At 53.1% G+C, this 25,018-nt stretch overlaps 2 protein-coding genes across 3 annotated transcripts in view; both read right to left on the bottom strand.

Annotated features, from left to right (window-relative positions):
- The window catches only part of STRIP2 (striatin interacting protein 2), a 30,702-nt gene extending 24,050 nt beyond the window's left edge, over nucleotides 1-6,652 (bottom strand). Inside the window, exons 1-9 of the mRNA XM_068400629.1 lie at nucleotides 6,524-6,652; nucleotides 4,418-4,487; nucleotides 3,310-3,384; nucleotides 3,072-3,206; nucleotides 2,755-2,875; nucleotides 1,962-2,030; nucleotides 1,742-1,848; nucleotides 1,497-1,624; nucleotides 993-1,178 (exon numbers count right to left, since the gene is read on the bottom strand). Coding sequence (XP_068256730.1) covers nucleotides 993-1,178; nucleotides 1,497-1,624; nucleotides 1,742-1,848; nucleotides 1,962-2,030; nucleotides 2,755-2,875; nucleotides 3,072-3,206; nucleotides 3,310-3,384; nucleotides 4,418-4,487; nucleotides 6,524-6,652 — 1,020 coding nt within the window. The remainder of the gene's footprint in view (nucleotides 1-992; nucleotides 1,179-1,496; nucleotides 1,625-1,741; nucleotides 1,849-1,961; nucleotides 2,031-2,754; nucleotides 2,876-3,071; nucleotides 3,207-3,309; nucleotides 3,385-4,417; nucleotides 4,488-6,523) is intronic.
- Nucleotides 6,653-7,962: 1,310 nt separating this feature from the next.
- The window catches only part of AHCYL2 (adenosylhomocysteinase like 2), a 122,075-nt gene continuing 105,019 nt past the window's right edge, over nucleotides 7,963-25,018 (bottom strand). The window contains exons 8-17 of one of the 2 annotated variants that reach the window (XM_068400882.1): nucleotides 24,047-24,163; nucleotides 20,191-20,254; nucleotides 19,038-19,126; nucleotides 16,789-16,859; nucleotides 16,554-16,648; nucleotides 15,497-15,595; nucleotides 14,515-14,583; nucleotides 14,351-14,429; nucleotides 13,093-13,213; nucleotides 7,963-11,439 (exon numbers count right to left, since the gene is read on the bottom strand). In XM_068400882.1, the coding sequence (XP_068256983.1) occupies nucleotides 11,433-11,439; nucleotides 13,093-13,213; nucleotides 14,351-14,429; nucleotides 14,515-14,583; nucleotides 15,497-15,595; nucleotides 16,554-16,648; nucleotides 16,789-16,859; nucleotides 19,038-19,126; nucleotides 20,191-20,254; nucleotides 24,047-24,163 (811 nt within the window). In that variant the 3' untranslated portion in view covers nucleotides 7,963-11,432. The remainder of the gene's footprint in view (nucleotides 11,440-13,092; nucleotides 13,214-14,350; nucleotides 14,430-14,514; nucleotides 14,584-15,496; nucleotides 15,596-16,553; nucleotides 16,649-16,788; nucleotides 16,860-19,037; nucleotides 19,127-20,190; nucleotides 20,255-24,046; nucleotides 24,164-25,018) is intronic. The other variant, XM_068400883.1, reaches the window with a different exon arrangement.

The raw sequence follows: 25,018 nt of genomic DNA, 5'->3' as shown, positions 1-25,018 counted from the left end.
TCAGGACAGACTTTAGTAGGGCCTGTAGCAACAGGACAAGGGTTAATGGTTTTAAACTGGAAGAGGGGAGATTCACACTACATATAAGGAAGAAATTTCTTACAATGGGGGGTGGTGAACCACCAAAGAGCTGGTAGATGCCTGTCTTCATTTAGCCCACACATGGGGTTAAACAATAAACAGTTTTTCTCTCACTCGATGTCCCTTCCCCAACCAAGGAAGGGAACTGGGAAAAGGAAGGAGACTCCTGGGTTTGAAGTTAAACAGATTTAATAAAATAAAGAAACTAATATCAATAACAAGACAAAACACCCAAAATTATACTTATCTACAGAGCACTGGCAAGTTCCTCCAGGAGTAGCAACCACAGAGAAGAGGAGAGCAAAAAGAACTCCACCTCTCCCCAGCAAACCCTCCCTTTTATAGTGACCTTGATGTCAATGCTATAGAATACACCTGTGGGCCAGCCTGGGCCAGCCTGGGCCAGCTGCCCTGGATTTAACTGCTGAGGGCCTCGATCACCATGGCTGGCCCCAAACTGAAACCAAATCTCATTGAAACCAGGACAATGCCCCACTCCTGGAAACATTCAAGGCCAGGTTGGACGGGGCTCTGAGCAACCTGATCTAGTTGAAGATGTCCCTGCCCATGGCAGGGGGGTTGGACTAGATGGCCTTTAGAGGTCCCTCCCAACCCAAAGCATCCTCTGATTCTATGAAACTGGAAAACACAGGAGCCCTTGGGGGGAAAGGGAAACGTGCTCCCGAGCACAGGCTGGCTCCTTGAACGGGTGATGGTCTTGAGCAACCTGCTCTTGAGCAACCTGAGGCCTTGAGCAACCTGGTCTAGTGGAAGGTGTCCCTGCCCATGGCAGGGTTGGTGGAACTAGGTGATCTTTAAGGTCCCTTCCAACCCAAACCATTCTATGATTCTATGGTCCCCATTGGAAAAGCATCCTGGGCCATGCGCCAGGAGGATGCACCCGCTCTTACCCTCCGGCTGCGGTGACCACGCTTCTGCTGCTGCTGCTCCATGAGCTCGATCGAGTAGGTGGGAGGTGAGGCAGCGCGCATGCTGCGCATCACCTGGATGCTGTCCTCTGGCAAGGGCGGCAGCCCCAGCTCCTCCCGCCTCCTCACCTTCATTGCCTGCAGGGCTTCAAATCCACCCAGCGTGAACTAGGGACCAACAAGAGAGGTGAGAAAGCGGGGAGCAGACACCCCGCCTGGACTGCATGGCTTTTCTGGGCTTCCAGGGGAGCAGCAGTTTGAGGCCATCAAACTGGAGAGTTGAGGGCGAAGACACCACGTCACTGGTTCGTTCTCCAGACTTTGCCCCCACCCCACGTCCTCTGCATGGCTCAGCCCGCCCTAATCCCAGAAGAAACTGTTTGCCTTGTGTCAGCTTCCTGTGCCATCCTAAATAACCTCGTTATGGTGGGATTGAATAGTTCCCAAAATGACTGGTTTCTGGAAAAAAGAAGGGTTTGCACCCACCAGAAGCACCTTCCAGAGCAGGAGCAGGACCTTCTTCATGGGGAAGTGTGGAGCGTGGCCACTGCAGAACTTGGTCACCATCGTGAAAAGCAGAAGAGCAAATGGCTCTTCAGTGTGCACAGGGAAACCTGGTGGAGAGAGGGACCAGGACCAGGTTCAGAGCAGATCCCCCGCCCCTGAGGTCTCCCCACCAGCCCAGCATGACGAAGGGACCTCGTTAGGGCACAGTGAACTTTGTGGCTCACTCAGCTCCATCCTGAAGGTCTCCCGGCAGGTCTTCCACTCGGGGGGATCCGCCTCCTGCTCCACACGGATGTTCTCCACCATCAGGTACATGACACTGAGCAGCACCCTGCCAGCACAGCATGGCAGGCAGGTGACGCTGCCAGCCAAAGGCCACGTTGTCCCCAGAGGCTGTCCCACAGCCTCCACCCAACGTGCCAGTGCGGGGCTGAGAGGAGGTACCTGAGCTCCGTGCTGTCAGCCAGCGAGATGGCCGGCTTCCTCAGGGCACTGCTGCAGGCCTGGCTGTTGCTGCGAGGAAGGGGTTGAGCTCAGTGCCAGCCACTGGGCATGGGCTGCTCCTCGCCCTGACCCCCAGCCTACATCTGCAGCAGTGGAAACACCATGCTGGGGGACGTGCCGTGGCTGTGGTACCTACCCGGTCCTCAGTGAGGAGGAGGAGGAAGGAGAAAGAAGAGTGCAAGAAGGATGGGGAGAAAGAAGATGAAGAGGGTGAGGAGGGTGGAAGAAGAGGGTGAGGAAGGGTGGGCAGAAAGAAGATGAAGAGGAGGAGGGTGAGGAGGATGGGGAGAAAGAAGATGAAGAAGAAGAGGGTGAGGAGGGTGGAAGAAGAGGGTGAGGAGGGTGGGCAGAAAGAAGATGAAGAGAAGGAGGGTGAGGAGGATGGGGAGAAAGAAGATGAAGAGGAGAAGAGTGAGGAAGATGGAAGAAGAGGGCGAGGAGGAGGGGGAGAAAGAAGATGAGGAGGAGGGTGAGGAAGGTGGGCAGAAAGAAGATGAAGAGAAGGAGGGTGAGGAGGATGAGGAGAAAGAAGATGAAGAGGAGAAGAGTGAGGAAGATGGAAGAAGAGGGTGAGGAGGAGGGGGAGAAAGAAGATGAGGAGGTGGGTGAGGAGGATGGAAGAAGAGGGGGAGGAGGAAGGGGAGAAAGAAGATGGTGAGGAGGGTAAGAAGAAAGAAGATGAAGAAGAGGACAAGGAGGGTGAGGAGGGCGAGGGCAGTGTGGGTCCTCTCACTCAATCTCCATGTTGAGGAGCTCCAGGAAGGCGGTGAAGGTTCCCAGCCGGTACAGGAGGAAGCTGTTGTGCCGAGACCAGTGCAGGACATCGCCTTCATTATCACAGTCTCCGAAGACACCTGAAGAGGCCCAAACGGTGGCACTGGTTAGGGGGGCGCTGCCTTTGAACCCCTGGAGCACACAGAACTATCCTGGGAAGGAGCTTCACTGCCTGGACCTGGCACAACCCCAAGAGAAGGCTTCTCCCAGGCCCCCATGCTGAAGCCAGGCAGCGGATACGCGGCCGCATCCAGACACGGGGGATGTGGTCCTTACCCTGTGCCAGGTAGAGGATGGCCCGTGCTACTTTGAGCCGCTTGTCCCTGTTGACCACCTCCAGCCCATCCAGCAGGCGCATGACGTAGGCCTTCTGCTGAGCCCCGTCCAGCTCCAGCCACCTCCTGCCCTGCACTGGAAAGGGGACATGACAACCACCCAGGTGCCTCCCTGGGGGTCCCGCTCTCGCCCAGGGGGGCTGCCCCGAGCCCCGGGGTGCTGAGCCCAGAGCTGGTACCTTGAGCGTGAAAATCCTCCTCGAAGCATCTCCTGTTGGTGCTGAGCTCGGGCTCCTCGGTGTAGCTGTACAGCTCTGATGGAGAAAGGGGTCAGCAGGGACCCGGAGGAGTTTCACCCTCCTCCTCCTCATTGCCAAATTCCTTGTGGGCCTCTGAAGCATCCCTAGACACCCAAGAAGATGGGGCAGAGACCTCAACTGATCCCTGAGCTCTTCTGCAGCTCCACGGGGCATCTTGGAGCCACCCAACGCTACCAAATTCATCATTTTCATCCCTGTATCCAGGCCGGGCTGTTCCCATGCTCCTGCCCACAGCGACGGTGCTCGAGCTGCATTTGCATTTTCATAGGACTTTTTTGAGGGGGGTGTAATTTTCTGTCCCAGTTAAGCCAGTTTGCAAAGGGAGGGACCACAGGAGCACCCGGGCAAGACCTGCACTGATTTCACACCCAGCAGCTCGGCTATTTTGGGACCTGCAAAGAGGGGCTGGACTTGGAGGGACACGACATTGTGCCCATTCCTATATAGTTCCTACCTGTTCCTATATAATTCCTATAGGTCCTACAGTGCTGAGCAGCACCGTGGGGGACTGAAACAGTCCTGCAAGGGAGGAGGAAGGATCCCTCGGAGGAAAAAATGTGCTTTAGCCAGGCCACCTCGTGCAGCTGAGACACACACAGCTAAAAATAGCCCCTTCGCTGGTCGAGATACGCTCAGGACCCCGAGGGTTACGGGGCAGAAGCAGCCGGAGTCGCTGCACGACAGGAAGATACGGGACGAGGACTCGCCCCATCATGCCACCTGCGATAAAGGGTTACACTTCCCAGCCGGGGCTGTGCCACCGGGCACATCACCCGTTCCCCCACCCCCTGTCAGCGTGTCCCGGATACTCCGGGTAATCCCCGTGCCCCCGCGCGTCCCTTTCGCTCGTCCCCGGGGAGCGAGTGCCTCTCTATTAATAAATCCTCTTGCTCTATTACCGCAGGGATGATACCACTCCACATCCATCCCCCAGCCCGCTCACCCGACTCCCTGAGGGATTTGTTTTTTCCCCCCCCTCCCCGGCAGCACCTATTAATAGGAACGCAGCACCCGACCGCCGCTTCACCTGCCAGCTCGGCGCCGTGGCCGTCGGCGTCGCCATATTCGAACTCCAGGTTGGGGCAATCCACGGAGCCCTGCGGAGAGCGGGTTGGGGTTAGCGGGGTATTTTGTGGGTATTTCGGGGCGCAGGGCGGCTGCCAGCGCTCTCAGCCTTCACAGAATCCCAGAATCAATGAGGTTGGAAGAGCCCTCTGGGCTCATCGAGTCCAACCATTGCCCTGACACCACAATGGCAACTAGACCAGGGCACTAAGTGCCATGGCCAGGCTTTTCTTAAACACCTCCAGAGATGGTGACTCCACCACCTCCCTGGGCAGCCCCTTCCAATGGCTAATGACCCTTGCTGAGAAGAAATGCTTCCTAATGTCCAACCTGAACCTCCCCTGGCGAAGCTTGAGGCTGTGTCCTCTTGTCCTATCAACCTGGTCTAGTGGAAAGTGTCCCTGCCTGTGGCAGGAGGGTTGGAACTAGATGAGCTTTAAGGTCCCTTCCAACCCAAACCATTCTGTGAGTCTATGATTCAATGCTTGACAACCCTTTCCATGAAGAAATTGTCCCTGATCTCCAATCTAAACCTCCCCTGGCACAACTTGAGGCTATTTCCTCTCGTCCTATCACTTGTTACCTGGGAGAAGAGACCGACCCCCACTCGCTACACCCTCCTTTCAGGCAGTTGTAGAGAGCGAGAAGGTCTCCCCTGCGCCTCCTTTTCTCCAGACTAAGCAAATTTGGAAGGCGAGTGTAAAAATAGCATTTCTCAAGTCCCAGGGAAAGCAGAAGCAGGACCCGAAGTGCCAGTGAATATTTGATGCATTTCAGAGCCCCAAGTATCCTTAAAAACAAAGTCTGGGGCTGGTTTGAAGCAAAGGTGCCCGGGAGGATGCAAACCCCCTCCCCGTGCTCCATCCTCAGCATCCCAGAGCCGACAGCTTTCGAAGCCCGTAGGGTTGTGGGTCTCCCCTCCTCCTCCTCCCCTGCGGATGAGGAACTGGAGCATGAAACTTTGCCGGAGGATTACGGCGGGGCAGGGAGCGGGCGGCCGCAGCCAGATGACCCAACGCCGGCATCATCCTGCCACCGTGCCCCGAGGAGGGAACACATGAATGGACAATCAACTCAATTAACATAATTTCTCATTCGGAGTCCCAGCATCCCTCCTCGGCAGCCGGGGCTGGAACCGATGCGCATCGGCACCCTTAATACCGATGACCCCGGAGGATGCTGGCTCTGGGTTGAGCCTGATTTGCTCCGAAGCGCTGGTTTCTCGGCCAATTTTTGCAGCCAAGCCGGCGGGGCGGTTCGGGGAGCCAAAGCCGACGAGGAATTCGGCGAAGCGCGTGCAGCGTTAATCCGCTTGGCGAGGCCGAGCCGGGGCGGGGGAAAAGCAAACCCCAAGGGACCCTTGGGGGGAGGGTCAAGGAGGGACCTTTTTTGGGTCAGGCGTCCCCAGGGAGCCCCTCGACCCCTCAGCTCCTCGGTGGGGAAGCGAGGTCTTCCCGTCCTCTGCTCACGAGGGTCCCTTGGTGGCTTTATGGTGGTTGGGGACACCAGTCCCAGGCTGGATCCTGGTGACCTGAGCCCAGTCCTGCTGTCCCAGCCTGGCACCCACGAAGCCGGACGGGCGCAGCCGGGGCAGAGCAGCGGCGGCGACGTGGCCCGGGGGGGGTTTAGTGGTTATTTGGGCAGGAGGGGTGAGGGGTGGCTGAGGGGACTGCGGCCCTGGGGAGGAGGGGGGGGAAGTGGGTGCCTGGAGGGTGTGGGGGAGCCCAGGGTCCAGCTGGGACCCCAAAACCCTGCTGCCAGTGATGGTGTCAGTGCCGGAGGCAGCCTCCCTGCGGACCCCCACTCCACACCCAGCACCCCCCACCCCCCCCCAGGACCCCACAAACCCCCAGGGTTGGGGGGGGGGGGGGGGGCCGGGACAAACCCCCCACCCCCCCTCCAAAACCCTGCATCGGGCTCCTTCCAACCACGGCCCCACAGGAACTCCCACCCCCGGGGAAGGGACCCCCCCCCCCCACCCCATCTGGGGTGTCCTCCCTCGCCCCGAGCAACCGCCAGAAGGTGCCCGGGGTGTTGGGGGGGTGACGCTGCCGCCCCCCGCCCTTACCTCGGACTCCTTCCGCTGGCTCCTGAAGAGCTCCCGGCTCTTGGGCTGGGGCTGGGGCTGCGGCTGGGCCGGCCGAGCCCTGCCCGGGGCCGGCGCCGGGGCCGGGGTCCCACCGCCCGCCGCCTCCATGCGCTGCGCCCCCCCCGCAGCCCCGCCGAGCACGTGGGGGCCGGACCCTGCGCCCCGCCCCGCCCCCTCCCTGCCATTGGTCCGCCGCTCCCAGGGGCGGGGCAAGAGGACACACCCCCGCTCTGCCATTGGGTGGGGGGCGTGGCCAGAATGGCCTCGGGGTGGGGAGGGGCGTCCCTGGTGGGGGGGGATTGGGGTAACCCAGGGGGTGCTGGGGGGTGCCCTGGGGGGTGCCCTGGGGATGGGAGGTGCTGGGAACAGGGGGTGCCCTGGGGGGGGGACATGGGGTGACAGGTTTGGGGGGGCACGGGGTGCCCCTGGGGGTGCTGGGGGGGTTATGGGGTGTCCCTGGGGGTGCTGGGGGGGTTATGGGGTGTCCCCAGGGCTGCTGGCAACAGGGGTGTCCCTGGGGGTGCTGGGGGGGTTATGGGGTGTCCCCAGGGCTGCTGGCAACAGGGGTGTCCCTGGGGGTGCTGGGGGGGTTATGGGGTGTCCCCAGGGCTGCTGGCACGAGGGGTGTCCCTGGGGGTGCTGGGGGGGTTATGGGGTGTCCCCAGGGGTGCTGGGTTGGGGGAGCAGGGGGTGCCGGGTGCAGTCAGAGGTGCCTGTGGGGCTAATGGGAGTGCAGGGGGGTGGCCGTGGGGGTGCTGGGTGCTGCTGGCACCTGGGGGGGCTGCAGCTGCCCCACTGCAGGCAGGGGGCCAATGTCCCCGTCCCCAAGGCAGCCCCCCTCCAGCATCACCCACTGAGTCGGGTTGGCCAAACCCCCGGACCCACAATTTTGGTTAAAATTGGCTCCTGGGGGGGCTGGAAATGAGGGGTGGGAGCGATGGGACCCTCCCCACCCCACTCCTCCCTCCCTCCCACCCAATATGGGGGGGACTTGTTGTTTTTAGGGGCGACCATGCAGGGAGGTGCTGGATGCCCCATCTTGGTGCTGCTCACGTCCAACATCGGCTGGAAAAACAAAGTCTTTAGGTCGGTATTTCCCTCCGCCACCCCGGCGGGCGCACAGGGAGGAGACAGATCGGGGGCAGAGGGAGATAACGGGGTTTTTCTGGCACCGCTCAGCCCCTTTCCCCAAGGTCAAGGGCCAAAACAGCCGCCCGGAGCCCAAACAGCCGCGGTCCCAGATGGGTTTTACACGGCAGCAGCGGGAGCTCAGGGCTATGGGACAGCACCAGCTTTGGGGACAACCCCCCCATGCCCACCCCAGGGCATCACCATCCCTCACCCCCTCCTTGGACCCCCCCAGCCCCAAAAAAACTCCCCGTCTGCTCCCGCCAGACCCAAAAACGCTGCGGAGAAACTGAGTTTTCCAATGTTTTATTTGTGGTTTGCGATGACAGAGTCTTTATTGCTGCTCTAATACAATCACTCAGACATTAATATTTAAAACATCCTTTTGAAAATGTTACTTTTGCGAAGGTTTCGTTTTGTCTCCTTATTTCTAAGCTTCAGGATTAATTTCCTTATACAATTTTGCTGGTGTTACCTAAATATCCTTTTTTTTTTTTTTTCCTAATTCTTTAAAAATGTGTTACATTAAAAAAAAAAAAAACAAACCCCAACCCATTACACATTTAATTTAGAGATGATCACAGAATATGATTCCAGATTGATTAGGAAAAAGCCAAGCGAGCAACCAAGCTTACAGGAGGAGCAGAACGACGTGGAGAAGAGCTTTAAAAATCGAGGTGGGAAAAAGCCACTTGGGATTTTATTATTATTAATTTTTTTTTTAAATTTTTCTCCTTTCTACCTGGAAGATAAAACGGGGCTTAAAAAATCGGCACGAAGGAATTCACGGGTGAGGCCAGCACCACCGTACGCTGCACGGACACGGGGGAGGTGAGCGCCTGTGTGAGCTGCACCGAAGGGGCACGCGGATGGAGAAGGACTTTCGTGGGGCAGAAGCGGTTGGGAACCCGTTTTCCAAAAGCTGCTTTGCTCAACGTGTCACCACAACCACGTTTCACCTCGACCAGAGCAGGATTTGATGCTGCGCCTCTGCAGAGGACAACACAAACTGGGGTTTGCTGGTTGATGCAGATCAAGGTACTCCAGCATGGAGGAAGACCCCAACGTGACGTTTCAAATAGCTCAGGGGACTCTTCCCAACAATCTCAGGATGTGGATAAAATTCATGAGTGAGTAGAGATTATCTCAAGTTTGTGGTTAGCGATCAGTCTATGATGAAGTCTTCTCAAAGCCCTAAGGTCTCCTCAAAATCTCCTCAAAGCCCTAAGGTCTCCTCAAAGCTTTCTCAAAGCCCAAAAGTCTTCTCAAAGTCTCATCAAAGCCTTCTCAAAGGCCTAAGGTCTCCTTCTCAAAGGCCTAAGGTCTCCTTCTCAAAGGCCTAAGGTCTCCTCAAAGCCTTCTCAAATGCCTAAGGTCTCCTCAAAGTCTCCTCAAAGCCTTCTCAAATCCCTAAGGTCTCCTCAAAGTCTCCTCAAAGCCTTCTCAAATCTATAAGGTCTCCTCAAATTCTCCTCAAAGGCCTAAGGTCTCCTCAAAGCCTTCTCAAAGGCCTAAGGTCTCCTCAGAGTCTCCTCAAAGGCCTAAGGCCTCCTCAAAGCCTTCTCAAAGGCCTAAGGTCTCCTCAGAGTCTCCTCAAAGGCCTAAGGCCTCCTCAAAGCCTTCTCAAAGGCCTACGGTCTCCTCTAAGTCTCCTCAAAGGCCTAAGGTCTCCTCAAAGCCTTCTCAAAGGCCTAAGGTCTCCTCAGAGTCTCCTCAAAGGCCTAAAGCCTCCTCAAAGCCTTCTCAAAGGCCTAAGGTCTCCTCAAAGCCTTCTCAAAGGCCTAAGGTCTCCTCAAAGCCTTCTCAAAGGTCTAAGGTCTCTTCAGAGTCTCCTCAAAGCTCTGGTGTCTTCTCAAAGTCGTCTTAAAGCCCTAACATCTCCTGAAAGCCTTCTCAAAGCCCTAAGGTCTTCTCAAGGTCTTACTTCCAGACTTTGAGAAATTTCAAAGAGAAACTTGGAATAAGCAAGCATACGAGAACGTTTGCTCCAAAGACGAGTGGCTTGTCGTCAAGCTGACTTCAGACCTCGGCATCAAGAGCCGCGAGAAGGACTTGGCCGCCGAGACCATAATTCCACAGTTTTTCTTTTCTTGTGTGTGAAAAAAAAGTTTTTCATGATGGCAAAGAAGTCCCCGAGGACAAAAGAAGAATCTGTAGCTGATGAGGGACTCGGGTACCAAAGCAGCAACCACAGGATAAAGGCTTTTGTGCTCACAGGGTCGGGCAATTTTATTTTAGAAGGACCATGTTCTCCACGTGAACCATAAAAGTTCCTCTGATGAGACATGGAGACTTGGAAAGTCACCCTGGTAAGCGTTCAGGAGGGACATCCTGGGCTAAAACGAGTAACTATGGCAAATTTGTTCTCCATCGGCTCTGAGGCATCAAGATTTGAGGTGATTGAAGGGTTTTAGTGACGCTGACCTCTGCCCCACGCACAAAATCCACGTGGGGATTGCTCCGCCGTCCGTCTCACACGCTCAAAGGGGATTTCCAGATTTGATCATACAAATATAACCGGAAAATAAAACTCCAAAGATTTCCAACGAGGACTGAAATTCAGCTGGAGAAAGACCTCGCGTGGTCTCCCAGCCAGAATGGCCGACGAGCTCTGCTTGGCTTTGGAAGAGCTCCCCGACACGTTGAGCAGCATTTGTTGGCGAGGTCGCAAGGCTCTTTGACCAGCGTGGGCAGGCAACGCTGCCCCGTAGCCCCACCGGGAAGATGACTTTGGTTGAACTGTAGGAGGTTGGCACTCGTAATGTAAGCAGCAGGAAAATACTGTGGAGCTGTGAAGAAGGGAGCGGTGGTAGGTCCTACCCCACCACCACCACCACGTCTACCTCCGAGTGGGCACCACTCTCCGGCTCCCACCGCGCGCTAGGGGCTATCCCTGGCTGACGCTAACGACCAGACCCTTCGTTACAGCTTTCAGCAGTGCTAAGGCCAAGTTCACCAACTCGCTGGTGGAACCATCCCTCGGGCAGCTCGGCAGAATGACGAGAGGTTTCTCCAGCGATCGCCGGCGAGATTTACCACTGTGGTGCCCGGCTGGTCGGCAGCGCCTGGAGCTAACGAGGTTTTTAGCTGCGCTGTCAAATGGCATGAGAACAGTCATTAGACATTGGAAGGGGCTGCCCAGGGAGGTGGTGGAGTCACCATCTCTGGAGGGGTTTAAGAAAAGCCTGGACATGGCACTTAGTGCCCTGGTCTAGTTGCCATGGTGGTGTCAGGGCAATGGTTGGACTCAATGATCCCAGAGGGCTCTTCCAACCTCATTGATTCTGTGAGAAACACAAACTTGGGCGCCCTCCGGACGGCTCTTGCAGCCACCGGGATCCTGCACCGCTCGGACACGAAGGACACCAAAAGCAACACGTGACCTCAACGTCAGATCCCGCGGCTCCCGTCGTGCGCGTCGGATTAACGGTGCTAACGGACTGTTCGTCGCAGCGATTCGATTCCACCAGCTTCTTCCTCGCCTCCTCCCAGCCCCGAAAAAAGAACGACCCAAAGAGAAAAATGAAACAAACGGAAAGAAATCCACCGTCTCCCAGTCCCGCGGCGGTACGGACACCAGTGGCAGAGGCCGCATGTACAGTATTCTAATTTAATAAATAAATAACCTAAACACACTGTCTACGACGTGAGCAAGCCCGGCTCTAGCTTAGGAAGCTTGCGCTGATTCATCCTGTACAGTAGTTGAGGAAGGACTTGGGTTCTCGTTCCTCGCGATTCTCTGGGTTACAGCGGCGGGAACTTAATATCTGGGGAAAAGAAGAGAAAATCAGGTTTTGGTGAGACGTTGGGGAAGAGACGTGAAGCTCCCCCAGCATCAACATGGTGTATTTGGGCAGGGCAGACACCAAGAAAAGAAATTATTTAGAAAGGGACACGATCCTCATCTCCTCCCCCACAAATACCACATTATATTTAGCCGCCTGCCCTCGCTGCTTGAACAGGAGAATGGGTTGAGAGCTGCCCTGAGGAGAAGGACTTGGGGGTGATGGGTGACGAGAAGCTCACCATGAGCCGGCAACGTGCGCTGGCAGCCCAGAAAGCCACCCGTGTCCTGGGCTGCATCCCCAGCAGCGTGGCCAGCAGGTCAGGGAGGGGATTCTGCCCCTCTGCTCCGCTCTCGGGAGACCCCCCTGCAGTGCTGCGTCCAGCTCTGGGGCCCAACAGAAGGAGGACACGGAGCTGTTGGAGCGAGTCCAGAGGAGGCCACGGAGATGCTCCGAGGGCTGGAGCCCCTCTGCTCTGGAGACAGGCTGAGAGAGCTGGGGCTGTTCAGCCTGGAGAAGAGAAGGCTCTGGGGAGACCTTCTAGCACCTTCCAGTACCTGAAGGGGCTACAGGAAAGCTGGAGAGGGGCTTTTTACAAGGGCCTGGAGTGACAGGACGAGGGGGAACGGTTTTAAACTGAAAGAGGGGAGATTGAGATGAGATCTGAGGAAGAAATTCTTTGCTGTGAGGGTTGTGAGACACTGGTCCAGGTTGCCCAGAGAAGCTGTGGCTGCCCCCTCCCTGGCAGTGTTCAAGGCCAGGTTGGATGGGGCTTGGAGCAACCTGGGCTGGTGGAAGGTGTCCCTGCCCGTGGCAGGGGGTTGGAACTAGATGGGCTTTAAGGTCCCTTCCAACCCAAACTATTCTATGATTCTATGAGCTGAAGACCCGCATGCCAAGAAAATGCCTTTTCCTGCAAGAAAAGGATCTGGGCTTCAACCCCGATGACAAGTTGATCCATGTTTGTGCAAAGCCATTTCATTTTCATGGCAGAAAAATGTGTCGCAGTGGGAAATGGCCATGGGAATTATCAGAAACGCCTTCTGATCTGGTATTTTATCTGTCTGTTGAGGTGTTGGAGCGAGTACAGAGGAGGGTGAAGGGTCTGGAGGGTCTGGCCTATGAGGAACGGCTGAGGGAGCTGGGGGTGTTTAGCCTGGAGAAGAGGAGGCTCAGAGGTGACCTTAGTGCAGTCTACAACTACCTGAAGGGAGGTTGTAGCGGGGTGGGAGTCGGCCTCTTCTCCCAGGCAACCAGCAACAGGACAAGAGGACACAGCCTCAAGCTTGGCCAGGGGAGGTTCAGGTTGGACATGAGGAAGCATTTCTTCTCAGCAAGGGTCATTAGCCATTGGAAGGGGCTGCCCAGGGAGGTGGTGGAGTCACCATCTCTGGAGGGGTTTAAGAAAAGCCTGGACATGGCACTTAGTGCCATGGTCTAGTTGACGTGGTGGTGTCAGGGCAATGGTTGGACTCGATGAGCCCAGAGGGCTCTTCCAACCTCATTGATTCTGGGATTCTGTGATTCTGTGATCTTCTCAAGGGGACTGGTGGGATTAAACCGCGTCCCCTCTGCCCCACCTGCACGAGTACCCCATGCCCATGGCAGAAGAAGGAGAGAGGTGAGGAGCAGCACCTGTAGTAGTTTGGTTTGAAAGGTCCATTCTTATTCAGTCCCAGGTATTTCGCTTGTTCATCCGTTAGTTCTGTCAGGTGGGCGTCGAACGTCGGGAGGTGAAGGCTTGCCACGTACTCGTCTGAAACGATTTCAAGCCTCGTTAGTAGGGTAAGGGGAAGACGAGCCCCCTCCTGCTGTGCGCCAGACCCCTAAAGCCCCAGCTGGGAAAGGCATCGCTCCTCACGCCTTTGCTGCTAAATTGCAGGATTGCTTTTCACCCTGAATGGGGAAAACCAAGGATCTCATCTATTCTGAGTTAGAGGGAAAGCCTTTCTCTGAAATACCCTTCTAGTAGGGCTGGAGCACCTCTGCTATGAGGACAGGCTGACGGAGTTGGGGCTGTTCAGCCTGGAGAAGAGAAGGCTCTGAGGAGACGTTCTAGCACCTTCTAGCACCTGAAGGGGCTACAGGAAAGCTGGAGAGGGGCTTTTTACAAGGGCATGGAGTGACAGGACAAGGGGGAACGGTTTTAAACTGCAAGAGGGGAGATTGAGATGAGATCTGAGGAAGAAATTCTTTGCTGTGAGGGTGGTGAGAGCCTGGCCCAGGTTGCCCAGAGAAGCTGTGGCTGCCCCCTCCCTGGCAGTGTTCAAGGCCAGGTTGGATGGGGCTGGGAGCAACCTGGTCTGGTGGAAGGTGTCCTTGCCCGTGGCAGGGGGTTGGGACTGGATGGTCTTTAAGGTCCCTTCCAACCCAAACCAGTCTATGATCCTGTGATGACTCCTGGGTCCGCTGCTGATGCAGGAGCCACTGGACATTTCTGGTAGGCGACACCTAACGCCCGAGTTAGGGACATGCTGCACCTGGTCTCAAAAACTACAATTAACACAAAAACGTCCAGTTTTGCAGCAAAAGCGTGGTCAGTACAGTTTGTGTCCTCGGGAGGGGGTTCTGCTGGCAGAGCTGCTGGTGAGGGACTACGTGGCTTCACAGCCAACGAAGGCAGCTCTGCTGGCAGAAGCCCTGCGTGAAAATCCCGTGCATCAGCGCGGATGGGCTCCTGTTTTCCCCAGGTGGGACGGAGAAACGACACGCCCAATTTAGCGAAGAGCCCAGACCCAGCGGGAAGAACTTGCTGGAAGACCCTGAGCTTGGCAGGGAGGCAAACGAGAGAGCTCAGGAGGCTCTGCCCTGCCGTCCTCAGCCCAGCCTAGCGAAACCTCCCATCTGTTCAACCTCAAAACCAAAAGAGAGAAGGCAACGAGTCCATCTTTACCCATTTTCTTAGGCAGCAAGTAGACGTCTTGTTTGTAGCGGCCTTCAGGAGCGTTGTACAGCTCTATCAAAGCCAAAGCCTGGATGGAGAAGACACTTAGGTAAGTAACTGCTGCCTGCTATGGAGCAAGGCGCCGCTTTCGGCTCAGCCCCAACCCTACTCGCCTGCGTGGTGGCAGTGATGGACAAGACGAAGGTAGGGACGGTGGAGCAGCTCAGGTTCAGCAGGCGGCCCTGGGAAGCAAAAACTGGTGGTTATCTCAACAGGGCACCGAAACCAGTTCACGACCCTACAGAAGGTACAAGAACCACTGGTGCACTGCGTCCCTTCTGGGATGAAACACCAGTTATCACATGACCTTGAATCCCGAGGTATTGGTTGCCCTTATAACTCAGTAAAACTATTTAGAAGTGAAAAATCTGATAAAATACCCTGTGGGAGATACCTTGGAGTGGGATAAAGAAGAACACAGGAGCTTCTCTGCGTTCCAGGAACTCATGGGAAAGACAAGGAACTACTGGAGAGAGTCCAACGGAGGGCTACGAGGATGATGAAGGGACTGGAACACCTGCCTTGTGAGGAAAGGTTGGGAGACCTGGGGCTTTTTAGTCTGGAGAAGAGAAGACTGAGAGGGGATGTGATTAATGTGTATGAATAGATGAGGGCTGGGTGTCAAGAGGAAAGGGGCAACCTCTTGTCACTTGTGCCCTGCGATGGGACAAGGGGCAATGGATGCAAGATGGAGCACAGGAAGTTCAACCTCAACATGAGGAAGAACTTCTTTACTGTGAGGGTTACAGAGCGCTGGCACAGGCTCCCCAGAGAGGTTGTGGAGTCTCCTTCTCTGGAGGCTTTCAAGACCCATCTGGATGCGTTCCTGTGTGACCTGCCCTAGATTGGTTCTGCTCGGGCAGGGGGGTTGGACTCGGTGATCTCCAGAGGTCCCTTCCAACCCCTAACATCCTATGATTCTATGGGCCAAAACAGGGTTACACCAAGCCTTTCAACTGGAGGGACTAATGAGCTGCTGAGGCCCAAGGAGGTGATTTCTGGACACGCTTTGGCTCCACCACTCATCCAGCCCTTGTTTGCTTCCTCCACAAGCAGAGAACAGGTTGCAATTCCAGCTCCTTTGCTTCAACTCACCTCTGCCAGAAGGACTATTCTCTTCCCATCTGGCCAGATGACATGGTCCACCTGGGACCTCACCCTCTCCCAGGTCAGCTCGGGTGTACGCAGGCTTGCCTGAAACACAGCGTTAAAATAGTTAAAGCGCTGGTGAAAGATCAAAACCCAGAAGCTACAGAACAGGAAGGAAAAGAGGAAGCAACTCGCTGACATTGTCCTGGGCTTATAGTTTCCTTTGGGTCCAGTCGCAGTCCCAGACCAATGAAACCTTTATGAATCATAACCTGGAGCTATTTTTATGATTACAACAGATCAAAGCCCCAGCAACAACTACTGTTCGAGCTCCTCTGGCTGAAGAGGATTCATGGTCACCAACCACATGGCTGTGACCACTTCTTCCCAGCCAGGTGGGCTTGAGAGCTCAGAAAATGGCTTTAAACCCTTGGGTTTGGCCCAGCAATTCTCCACTGACCTTCAGACAAGACTCTCCTGTTTTTCTCCTTCTCTCCAAGCACAGACCAGCCAATTTCAGTGCTGTTCGGTAAAGCATGGTGGGCTTGAGCGTGCTGTGTGGCACCAAGCTGAACTCTTAGCTGGGTCTTAATGGTATGGTAACATGAAAGCAGAGGGACTGGGCTGGAGAGGGGCTGCCCAGGGAGGTGGTGGAGTCACCATCTCTGGAGGGGTTTAAGAAAAGACTGGACATGGCACTTAGTGCCACGGTCTAGTTGCCATGGTGGTGTCAGGGCAATGGTTGGACTCGATGAGCCCAGAGGGCTCTTCCAACCTGGTTGATTCTGTGATTCTGTGATTCCCTGACTCTCTGGGGGAAGGAATGAGGCTGGTGGATACCAGACACTACGCTGGAAGCTGGAGCAGCTTCTCTGGCTTGCTGGCATCCTTTGGGATTGCAGGAATGACGACAACACGTCTGCCAGTGTCTGCCAAGACTCGGGGAGCGATGGATTATTCTATCTCCTCCCAGATGCTTGCTCAAGTGGCACGGGTCAGACCCTGCTGCTGAAGGGTCCCCACCTGTGCCATCCCCACTCCCGACCAACATCCCTGCGCTCACCACGTCGATCTCGGTGTTGGAGTGTCCCATGTTGCAGACGATGCAGCTGTTCTTCATCCGGTCCAGGTGTTCCCTGGTCACCACGTTCTTGTTGCCTGCCAGACAGCGATATCCACAATAAACACCCACGGTCACTTTCCCCCATCGTTTTGCCCTTTCTTTTGGAAAAAAGATGGACCCGATTACAGGGTGTGCATCCCTGATGACCCATCCTCCTTCCCTGGGGAACGCCTACCTGTGCAGGTGATGACGATGTCAACTTGTCTGATGACTTCGTTGAGTTTCACGAGCCGGAATCCATCCATGCTAAGAGGAGAGGGGGGGAAAAAGTAGTCTGAGAAGCAGTAAAAACGTGCCAAAAATAGAAAAAAAAAAACGCATTAATTGATTCTCAGATACTCATTTTAATATTCTACTGGAAAAGAGCAAGGCAGCATGCGAGGAACCATGTACCCCAGACCATTAGGAGGGTTTCTGGAGTCAACCTGGAGGATTTGGGACTGTTGTGGGGAGAAGTGAAAAGAGATTTTGGGGGTTTCACATCTTGTGTCAAGGCCTCCACATCTGCAAATCCCCATTTGCAATCGAGACGGCTTTTTTAAAGCTGCTACTCCTGCAAAGTACCTCCAGAAGATGCAGAGACGCCCTCCTGCTCCAGAATCCTTTCTGATAGGATTTAGATCATCTTACAACCAATGCAAACACCCCAAACCCACAGATGTCTACAGCTACCTGAAGGGAGGTTGTAGCGGGGTGGGAGTCGGCCTCTTCTCCCAGGCAACCAGCGATAGGACAAGAGGACACAGCCTCAAGCTTGGCCAGGGGAGGGTCAGGTTGGACATTAGGAAGAATTTCTTCTCAGCAAGGGTCATTAGCCATTGGAAGGGGCTGCCCAGGGAGGTGGTGGAGTCACCATCTCTGGAGGGGTTTAAGAAAAGCCTGGCCATGGCACTTAGTGCCCTGGTCTAGTTGCCATGGTGGTGTCAGGGCAATGGTTGGACTCGATGATCCCAGAGGGCTCTTCCAACCTCATTGATTCTGGGATTCTGTGATCCTGTGATGTCTATCATTAACCTTGCAATCCACATTTAGGCACCTATACGATCTTTAGAGGTGCTGAGCACTCAGCGAGTCTCTCCTGACTTCACCCAGCCAGGTGTATTCAGCGCGTTGGATAACAAGGGCAGGATTTTTTTTTAGGATTTGTTGACAGTCCTCCTGAGAACTCACTTCTGTGACCCTCACAAGCTGCAAAATCATAGTTACTATAAAAAAAAGAGTATTTTTTTTCTGCTCTATGTCCCATTTACTGTTTTTTTCTTCCCCATTGCAAACTCCTTACGAGAGGGGTCACACAGTGTTGCCTCGTGCAGTCAGGGAAGGGGTTGCTGCCAACGACCAAATTCACAATTAAGGGTACAGGTGCTGGATGTGCCACTCGTGAAGGTCACAAAGCAAACCCAAAGCTGATCAGCTCTGCTAATTAAGCAGGGCTCATTAGTTTCCTCACCACAATAGCTTGCTGTTAGGAACAGGCTGTGGGTTTAAGGCTCCAGGTGTTTTTGGGGCTCTGCTTTCACAGGCACATCCCATCTCGTACCCTGGGATGCAGGAGCAGCATCTCTGCTCCAAAACCTTTACCTGGAGGAAACGAGCTCGGGGGTAATTGCAACGTGCCCGCGCAAGGGGAGAGCCGTGCGCTTTCAGCCCTGCGTCAGGGTCCCAGCGTTAGCGAGGTTTGGGAGGGGTGGGTGAGCACAGAAACCAAAATCCTCCTTGGGTGAGGTGTGTGCACAGCACAGCAAAGCCTGAGTTTGCTCTCCAAAGGTCGCAGTTCACTCCTCACATCCTTTCAAGCCATATTGTTAAACTCTTTCAAGTTGCATCATTAAACTCTTGGCCACCGTGGTTATGATTCTGCAAGCTGGCACGTGGGATACAGATAAACCAGGGGATGCTTTAGTGCAGGAACCCTTTCACAGAATCCCAGAATCCCAGAATCAATGAGGTTGGAAGAGCCCTCTGGGATCAGCGAGTCCAACCATTGCCCTGACACCACCATGGCAACTAGACCATGGCACTAAGTGCCATGTCCAGTCTTTTCTTAAACACCTCCAGAGATGGTGACTCCACCACCTCCCTGGGCAGCCCCTTCCAATGGCTAATGACCCTTGCTGAGAAGAAATGCTTCCTAATGTCTAACCTGAACCTCCCCTGGCCAAGCTTGAGGCTGTGTCCTCTTGTCCTGTCGCTGGTTGCCTGGGAGAAGAGGCCGACTCCCACTCGGCTACAACCTCCCTTCAGGTAGTTGTTCCTGGCTGTAGGAGAGAGCTGTGGGTCCCTCCAAGGGTGAAGAGAAGCCACGAACCCCTCACCAGCATCCCTCTCAGGAGGGACCACTGCTGAGCAGCCTTTGGCCATGGTTTTCCTGGGGAAAAAAAAACAAACCCTAAAGAAGAAGCCGGGCTCGGTGCGACTGCTTACCAGGCCTGGAGGGCACAGATCGGGTCGATCTCTGTCACGTACACTATGGAGCCCATGGCCTTCAGAGCAGCACAGCAGCCCTTTCCGACCTGGGGAGGGAGAAGAGCACAGAGGAAGAGTGAGATGCTGAGAGCTGGGGAGACGCCGAGCACCAAGACGGCTGTGGGAGGCTTACGGGGAATGTACAGTGCCAGGCGTCTCCTCTGCAGCCCCACAAGCCCTTTGCAACCCTCTTAGCAACTCTGGTTGCATACGCTCAGTTTTGGGGTGTGTGAAATTCCTGGATTTGGAGTAATCCAGGACCTGAGTCAGGCCCAGCTTAGCTAAGAGAAGTACTAAAAAAGTTTTCCCACCCAAACATCCTGGTATCCATAAAGCACCATGACAACGAGAGATTGTGCTTATCTCAGGGAAAGCTGGAGTCTCCTGTAACGTTCACTCTCTGTAGGAAGCTTAATGAGGGTTAAGCTCATTAATCTCTGAGGGTTAATGAGCTTTAACCTTTACACAGCACATACGGTTGGCAGCTCACGGGGGAACTCAGGGGAACAGTCGAACGATCAAGGTTTCCCCAAAAATGCAATTGCACGTGAGAGATTTGTCCAATTTCAGCTCTTGGGAAAAAAAAAAAAGAGTCCCAGTACAATACGGGCCACCATAACTGGTGTTAACTGGTCCTGACAAGAACTGCCGAAGGGTGAATATCCCAGTCTCGCCTCGAGAGAGGATTCCTCCGTTTGGGGGTGAAAGCAGAGGGGTAAGTCAAGATTAATTTATCTTTCTTGACCACGTTTCAGCATGCAACGCTGCAGCTGCACGGTACATCTGCAGAACCCTGCCTCAGAATATTTTAATATTAAAATATTATATTAAATAGAATATAATAATAGTATAATATAATATATATAGTATAAATATAGTATATAAATATAATATATATAGTATAAATATTATATATAGTATAAATATCGTATATACATATAATATATAAATATAATACTTAAATATTATATATTAATATCTGAATATTGGCAAACCCACCAGGTTTGAAGATACCTGCAGCTGCAGAGAAAAGCCCCGAGGACGGAAAAGCCCCGTCAGATAAAGCCACGCAAAGGATGCAGCACCCACGTGTAAAATACAAACCCCTTACCTCCCCGTAGCCACAGACCACCACTTGCTTGCCTCCAAACATCATGTCTGTTGTCCTCTTAAGGCTAAGGAAAAAGAAAAAAAAAAACAATTAAAGACCAGCACTAAGATCTCTCCCACTGACGACGCTGCGAAGGAAGGTCCTCCTCAGTTTGCTCCTCCTAAACCCCCCGGTTGTATCCTGCACCCCTGAGGACACACAGCAATTCTGGGGGCAGAGAGGAGCCGAAGGGCACCTAAAAACTGATTTTAGGGTGGGTGCTACCAGTGAAACGCAACAAAGAGGAAGGAGTTGGGGTTTGGAACCCTTTTATTGTGTTTTTTTGTTGTTGTTGTCAGATCCCTTTGTTTTGATACTCCAGAAATATTTAAAATCTTTACCAAAAATATGTTTTTCCTAATGTTTTTTCTTTTAAAAGTCAAAATATCCCTCCCTGCCCCCCGAAATAACTACAGGAGGATCAGAAAAGTGGTAATTTATTGCCAGAACCGCAGTGCTTTCCACAAATAAAGCTCTCCCTTCCACTTGGTTTCCTTCTGGTTTCTCCCTAAGAGTGTCCTACATTCCAGGCTATTTTTAGCACACGAGTAAATAGGTTAGCAGTGCAGGGAAGGTGAAATTCCCTTACATTTCTGAGAGAACTTCGATAAAAACCACCGCAGATTTAATTGCTCCTCTGCTCAGACTTCCCTTGGCCCATTTTTAGGCCAGACTTAAATCCCAACTCACCTCCCCATGAGGTTCATCATCCATCGCAACTGAAGACAAGAAGATCAAGAAGATTTTAAAGATTTTAACGTTTCTTAGTCACTGACAGCATCTGCTACACGTGGAACATGGAGCTAAAAGTTGTGTCCTCGGACACGGAAAATCTGGGGGAAACACTTCACCGGGCAGCTGACCCCCATGATGGAGGCTGCCTTGTGTGTCTTGAACCCTGTGACCGCAGAGCAGAGGCACGGCCATAATAAAGGAGGAAAGGCTACTTAATTAGAAGAATTACTTCATCAAGATGTTTTCACAGAATCAGAGGATGGTTTGGGTTGGAAGGAACCCCTAAAGGCCATCTAGTCCAACCCCCCTGCAATGAGCCGGGACATCTTCAACTAGATCAGGTTGCTCACAGCCCCGTCCAACCTGACCTTGAATGTTCACAGGGATGGGGCATCTACCACCTCTCTGGCCAACCCGCTCCCATGTTTCACCACCCTCATTTTTCACATTATTGCTTCTAGCAAAGCCCAATTAGCAACACATTGCATCTTGGAGTACGCTGCTCCACATCACAGCTTCACAGATTGTACATATTTTGGAGACCAGATGATGATTTTGATAGAACTTTTCCAGTTTTGATGGGCAGGAAGAGCAAGAAATCACGGGTTGTTTGCAGTGTCAGGTTCTGCAATAAAACATCTTGGCACGGAAGAGCCTGATACCATCACCACTGACTTGACAAGGAGCCCATAATTTAGTCCTTTAGAACAAAGTGTGATGGAAATGTGAGGAAGAAACCGCACGTGCAGCAGATCACCCAGAGAAGCGTATTTGGTGGTTCACTAACTCATACGGCACTTGCACACATTTTAAAGACCATCTTCATAGACTCGTAGAATCGTTTGGGTTGGGAAGGACCTTTAAGATCACCAAGTCCACCCGTTAACCCAGCACTGCCAAGGCCACCACTAAACCATGTCCCTCAGCACCACATCTACACGGCTTTTAAATACCTCCTTCATGTCCCTGTATTTGGACACACAGGTTTTACAAACATGAGTCTTCTTCACTTCTCCTGGTCAAGATGACCACTACCAGGAAGATCACTTCAAAGCCGAGGTGACAAATGAGGCACTCTACTACATATCCCACAAATATTTGGGAGAAAGACGTTAGAGAAGAGTCTGCCATCAACAGGGAAGCCTACGTTGGGTCTCTGAGAACCTCTGGTGCTACCAGACTGAAGGCAGCAGTAGCACAACTGAACACCAATAGCACTGCCAGATGGACTTTGATTAAACAGAAGGAGACATCTCTACGTCGGCAAGGAACCAAGAAGTGCAGATCTCGAGACTTGTTTAAACTTTAAGCCATACCAAGTTATGAGCATGAAAAAAGTCTTTTCTCTTGAAGCAGGCTGTCTTCTCCATGGAGGGTCCCTCCTCCACACCACAGCTACCTGGCACAGAGCAGGCAATCTTTCTTCTGGTATTCATCTCGTCAGCATCAACACCAGTCCGGAAAGTCATATTTGTGCTTGCTTCTCTGCTTACTTGTCTACTGGGACCACTACCAGACGCAATATGTCATAGACTGAACTGTAAAAATAAAACTTCTCCTAATCTCATTTGGCTTTCACAAAATTTGGCGGTGGAGGTGGTGGGGACACGGACACTCAATTCCATCAAAAAAAATTAGAAAAAGAGAGGGAGAGAGAAAAAAAAATCACTGAGATTTACACTCTCTCTAGATCACAACTCCAAGTATTTTATTCCAGTCTACAACTACCTGAAGGAAGGTTGTAGTGAAGTGGGAGTTGGCCTCTTCTCCCAGGCAACTAGTGATAGGACAAGAGGACACAGCCTCAAGCTTGGCCAGGGGAGGTTCAGGTTGGACATTAGGAAGCATTTCTTCTCAGCAAGGGTCATTAGCCATTGGAAGGGGCTGCCCAGGGAGGTGGTGGAGTCACCATCTCTGGAGGGGTTTAAGAAAAGCCTGGACATGGCACTTAGTGCCATGGTCTAGTTGACAGGGTGGTGTCAGGGCAATGGTTGGACTCGATGATCCCAGAGGTCTCTTCCAACCTGGTTGATCCTGTGATTCTGTGATTTTGCACTGCATCTCAAGACCAACAATCTCAGAAGACACATCCTGTTCCCAGTGCCCACGTATCCATCAGTGACCGATTCCTGTCCGATCCTAAAAAGTACAGCACCATCGGGATGCTGCAGAGGTGGTCCCAGTGCCACGGTCTGCCTGGTGGGGTTTTTGGGTGGGAGGGAGCACTCAGGGGTGCAAACACTCTTCTGCTTGCTTGTATGGCACGTGGCTGTAAATCCTGCAGGACCAGGGTGGGGAGAGGTGGATAAAGTATTCCTCAGCCCTGCTTCTGCACCTATTAAGCTCAGCTGAAGGACAGGGTTTAAACCTCAGACTCAAGTCTACACTTTGGACATGTAACTGTTAAGAGATAAGTCTCGGTCTACCACAACCTCTTCTGTTTTCTTTCCTTTGGTTTATTGTATGTTCACAGGAGAGAACAAAAAAAGGAAACTAGAAAGTCAAAAAAACGTTGTGATGAAACAGTTGGTTGACTCACACGCACACAACAAGACAAAGATGGGTTTTATCCTGATGCCACAAAGGTAAGAGGAACAGGAAGGAGTGTTGTAGCCATATGTGAGGAGTTCTGACATGCTTTCCACAAAAAGAGGAGCAGAGGCAGAATTTAAGCAATGTGCCCCACTCATACATGTAGCTGGGCTAAAAATATTGACTCCAGACTTCTGGAGATGCTGACGTCTCTGCTGCAAGATCATTATCCTACAAACACAAAATTCAACGTTTGTTTTCTGGTGTGCATATGTTTGTAGAGCTTTACATACAATTGCACAAATAAGTCTTAGGACCTTCTGACCTGTGGAGACACGGCTGCTGTCCCAAAATTCCTTGCAGATTCCCATCTATGACACAAACAGGATGGACCAGAGGTAATAAAGGGTCTTTGTTCTCCTCTGACACATCAACTGATCTAAAAGGATCTAAACTGGCAGGTAGGACAGACCCATGGACCCAGTACCCTGTGGGGTCCAACGCGACCCGAGCAAGGGACACAGCCCCGTTTGGGTGGCCATGTACGTACCCATCCAGGATGGACTCCCTGCAGCAGTACAGGTTGTCAAACTTCTGCTTTGTGACTGAGTCGTTGACGTTCATGGCTGGGACGCAGAGCTTCCCCGCTTTGGACAACTGGTACAGCCTGTTACAAATACGGGGAGAAACAGATGATCAATGGAAAAATATTTCCCTACAATCTACTGTTGTGTGCTCTCAAGGTCTTGTTGTGCTGGAGTAAGCAGTACCCATCTGGAGGGTCAAAGATAACCTCTTCATAGGATCTCCTCATTTCACTCTTCTTCCACAGAGGAATCTTCCCTACTGAAGAACTACCAGGTTGGCAAGAGGCCTTTCATAAAAACACCAAATAGAAGATTAGAAGGTGCTCTAGACTCCACATGCCTCATAACTGTTGATATTACAACCATCCTCTGATGTCCTCAAAAGGACAAAACCCCCAAATCGTGCTTCAGATAGCACAGGATGAGAGCTCCTGTAATCCCTCAAGCTCTTACAGCTCGAGATAAACAGGAATGGCCACAGAAGGGTAACACTCACAGCAACGTGAAGCTGCTGCAATCAACACCTGCAGCAAAACATCCATTGGAACAGCAGTAAGAGTGTAATCACCAAGACGTAGAGCAAGAAGCAACCAGGGTGGGGAAGACACCAACCTGACCTCCTACTTCTGAGAGCAGACTGAACTCCTGGCAGCAGCAAAGCCACTAAAAATGAATCTTAATGAGACACTACAGCAATGAAGAGGATCTGAAAATCATTTCCCTGCCCCACACCTTGGCAAGGAGAACCTGCTCCCTTGGTCAGTCTCTACAGACCACCTCCAGATTTCTCCCCAGTCACACTTTGTCACCTGGGGAGGCTCAGTCCCCACGTTGCCTGTCCCCTGGAGGAAAGGGGCACACGTTCCCCGCACGCATCGATACCGGCAACCTCAGAAAACAACCTCGCTCCTGGCACGAGACTGTGGGGAACAGTT

Source organism: Nyctibius grandis, chromosome 5 (genome assembly GCF_013368605.1).
Source record: "Nyctibius grandis isolate bNycGra1 chromosome 5, bNycGra1.pri, whole genome shotgun sequence".
Lineage (NCBI taxonomy): Eukaryota > Metazoa > Chordata > Aves > Nyctibiiformes > Nyctibiidae > Nyctibius > Nyctibius grandis.
Note: the sequence above shows the minus strand (reverse complement) of the source record. Positions and strands in the feature narration are given on the sequence as shown.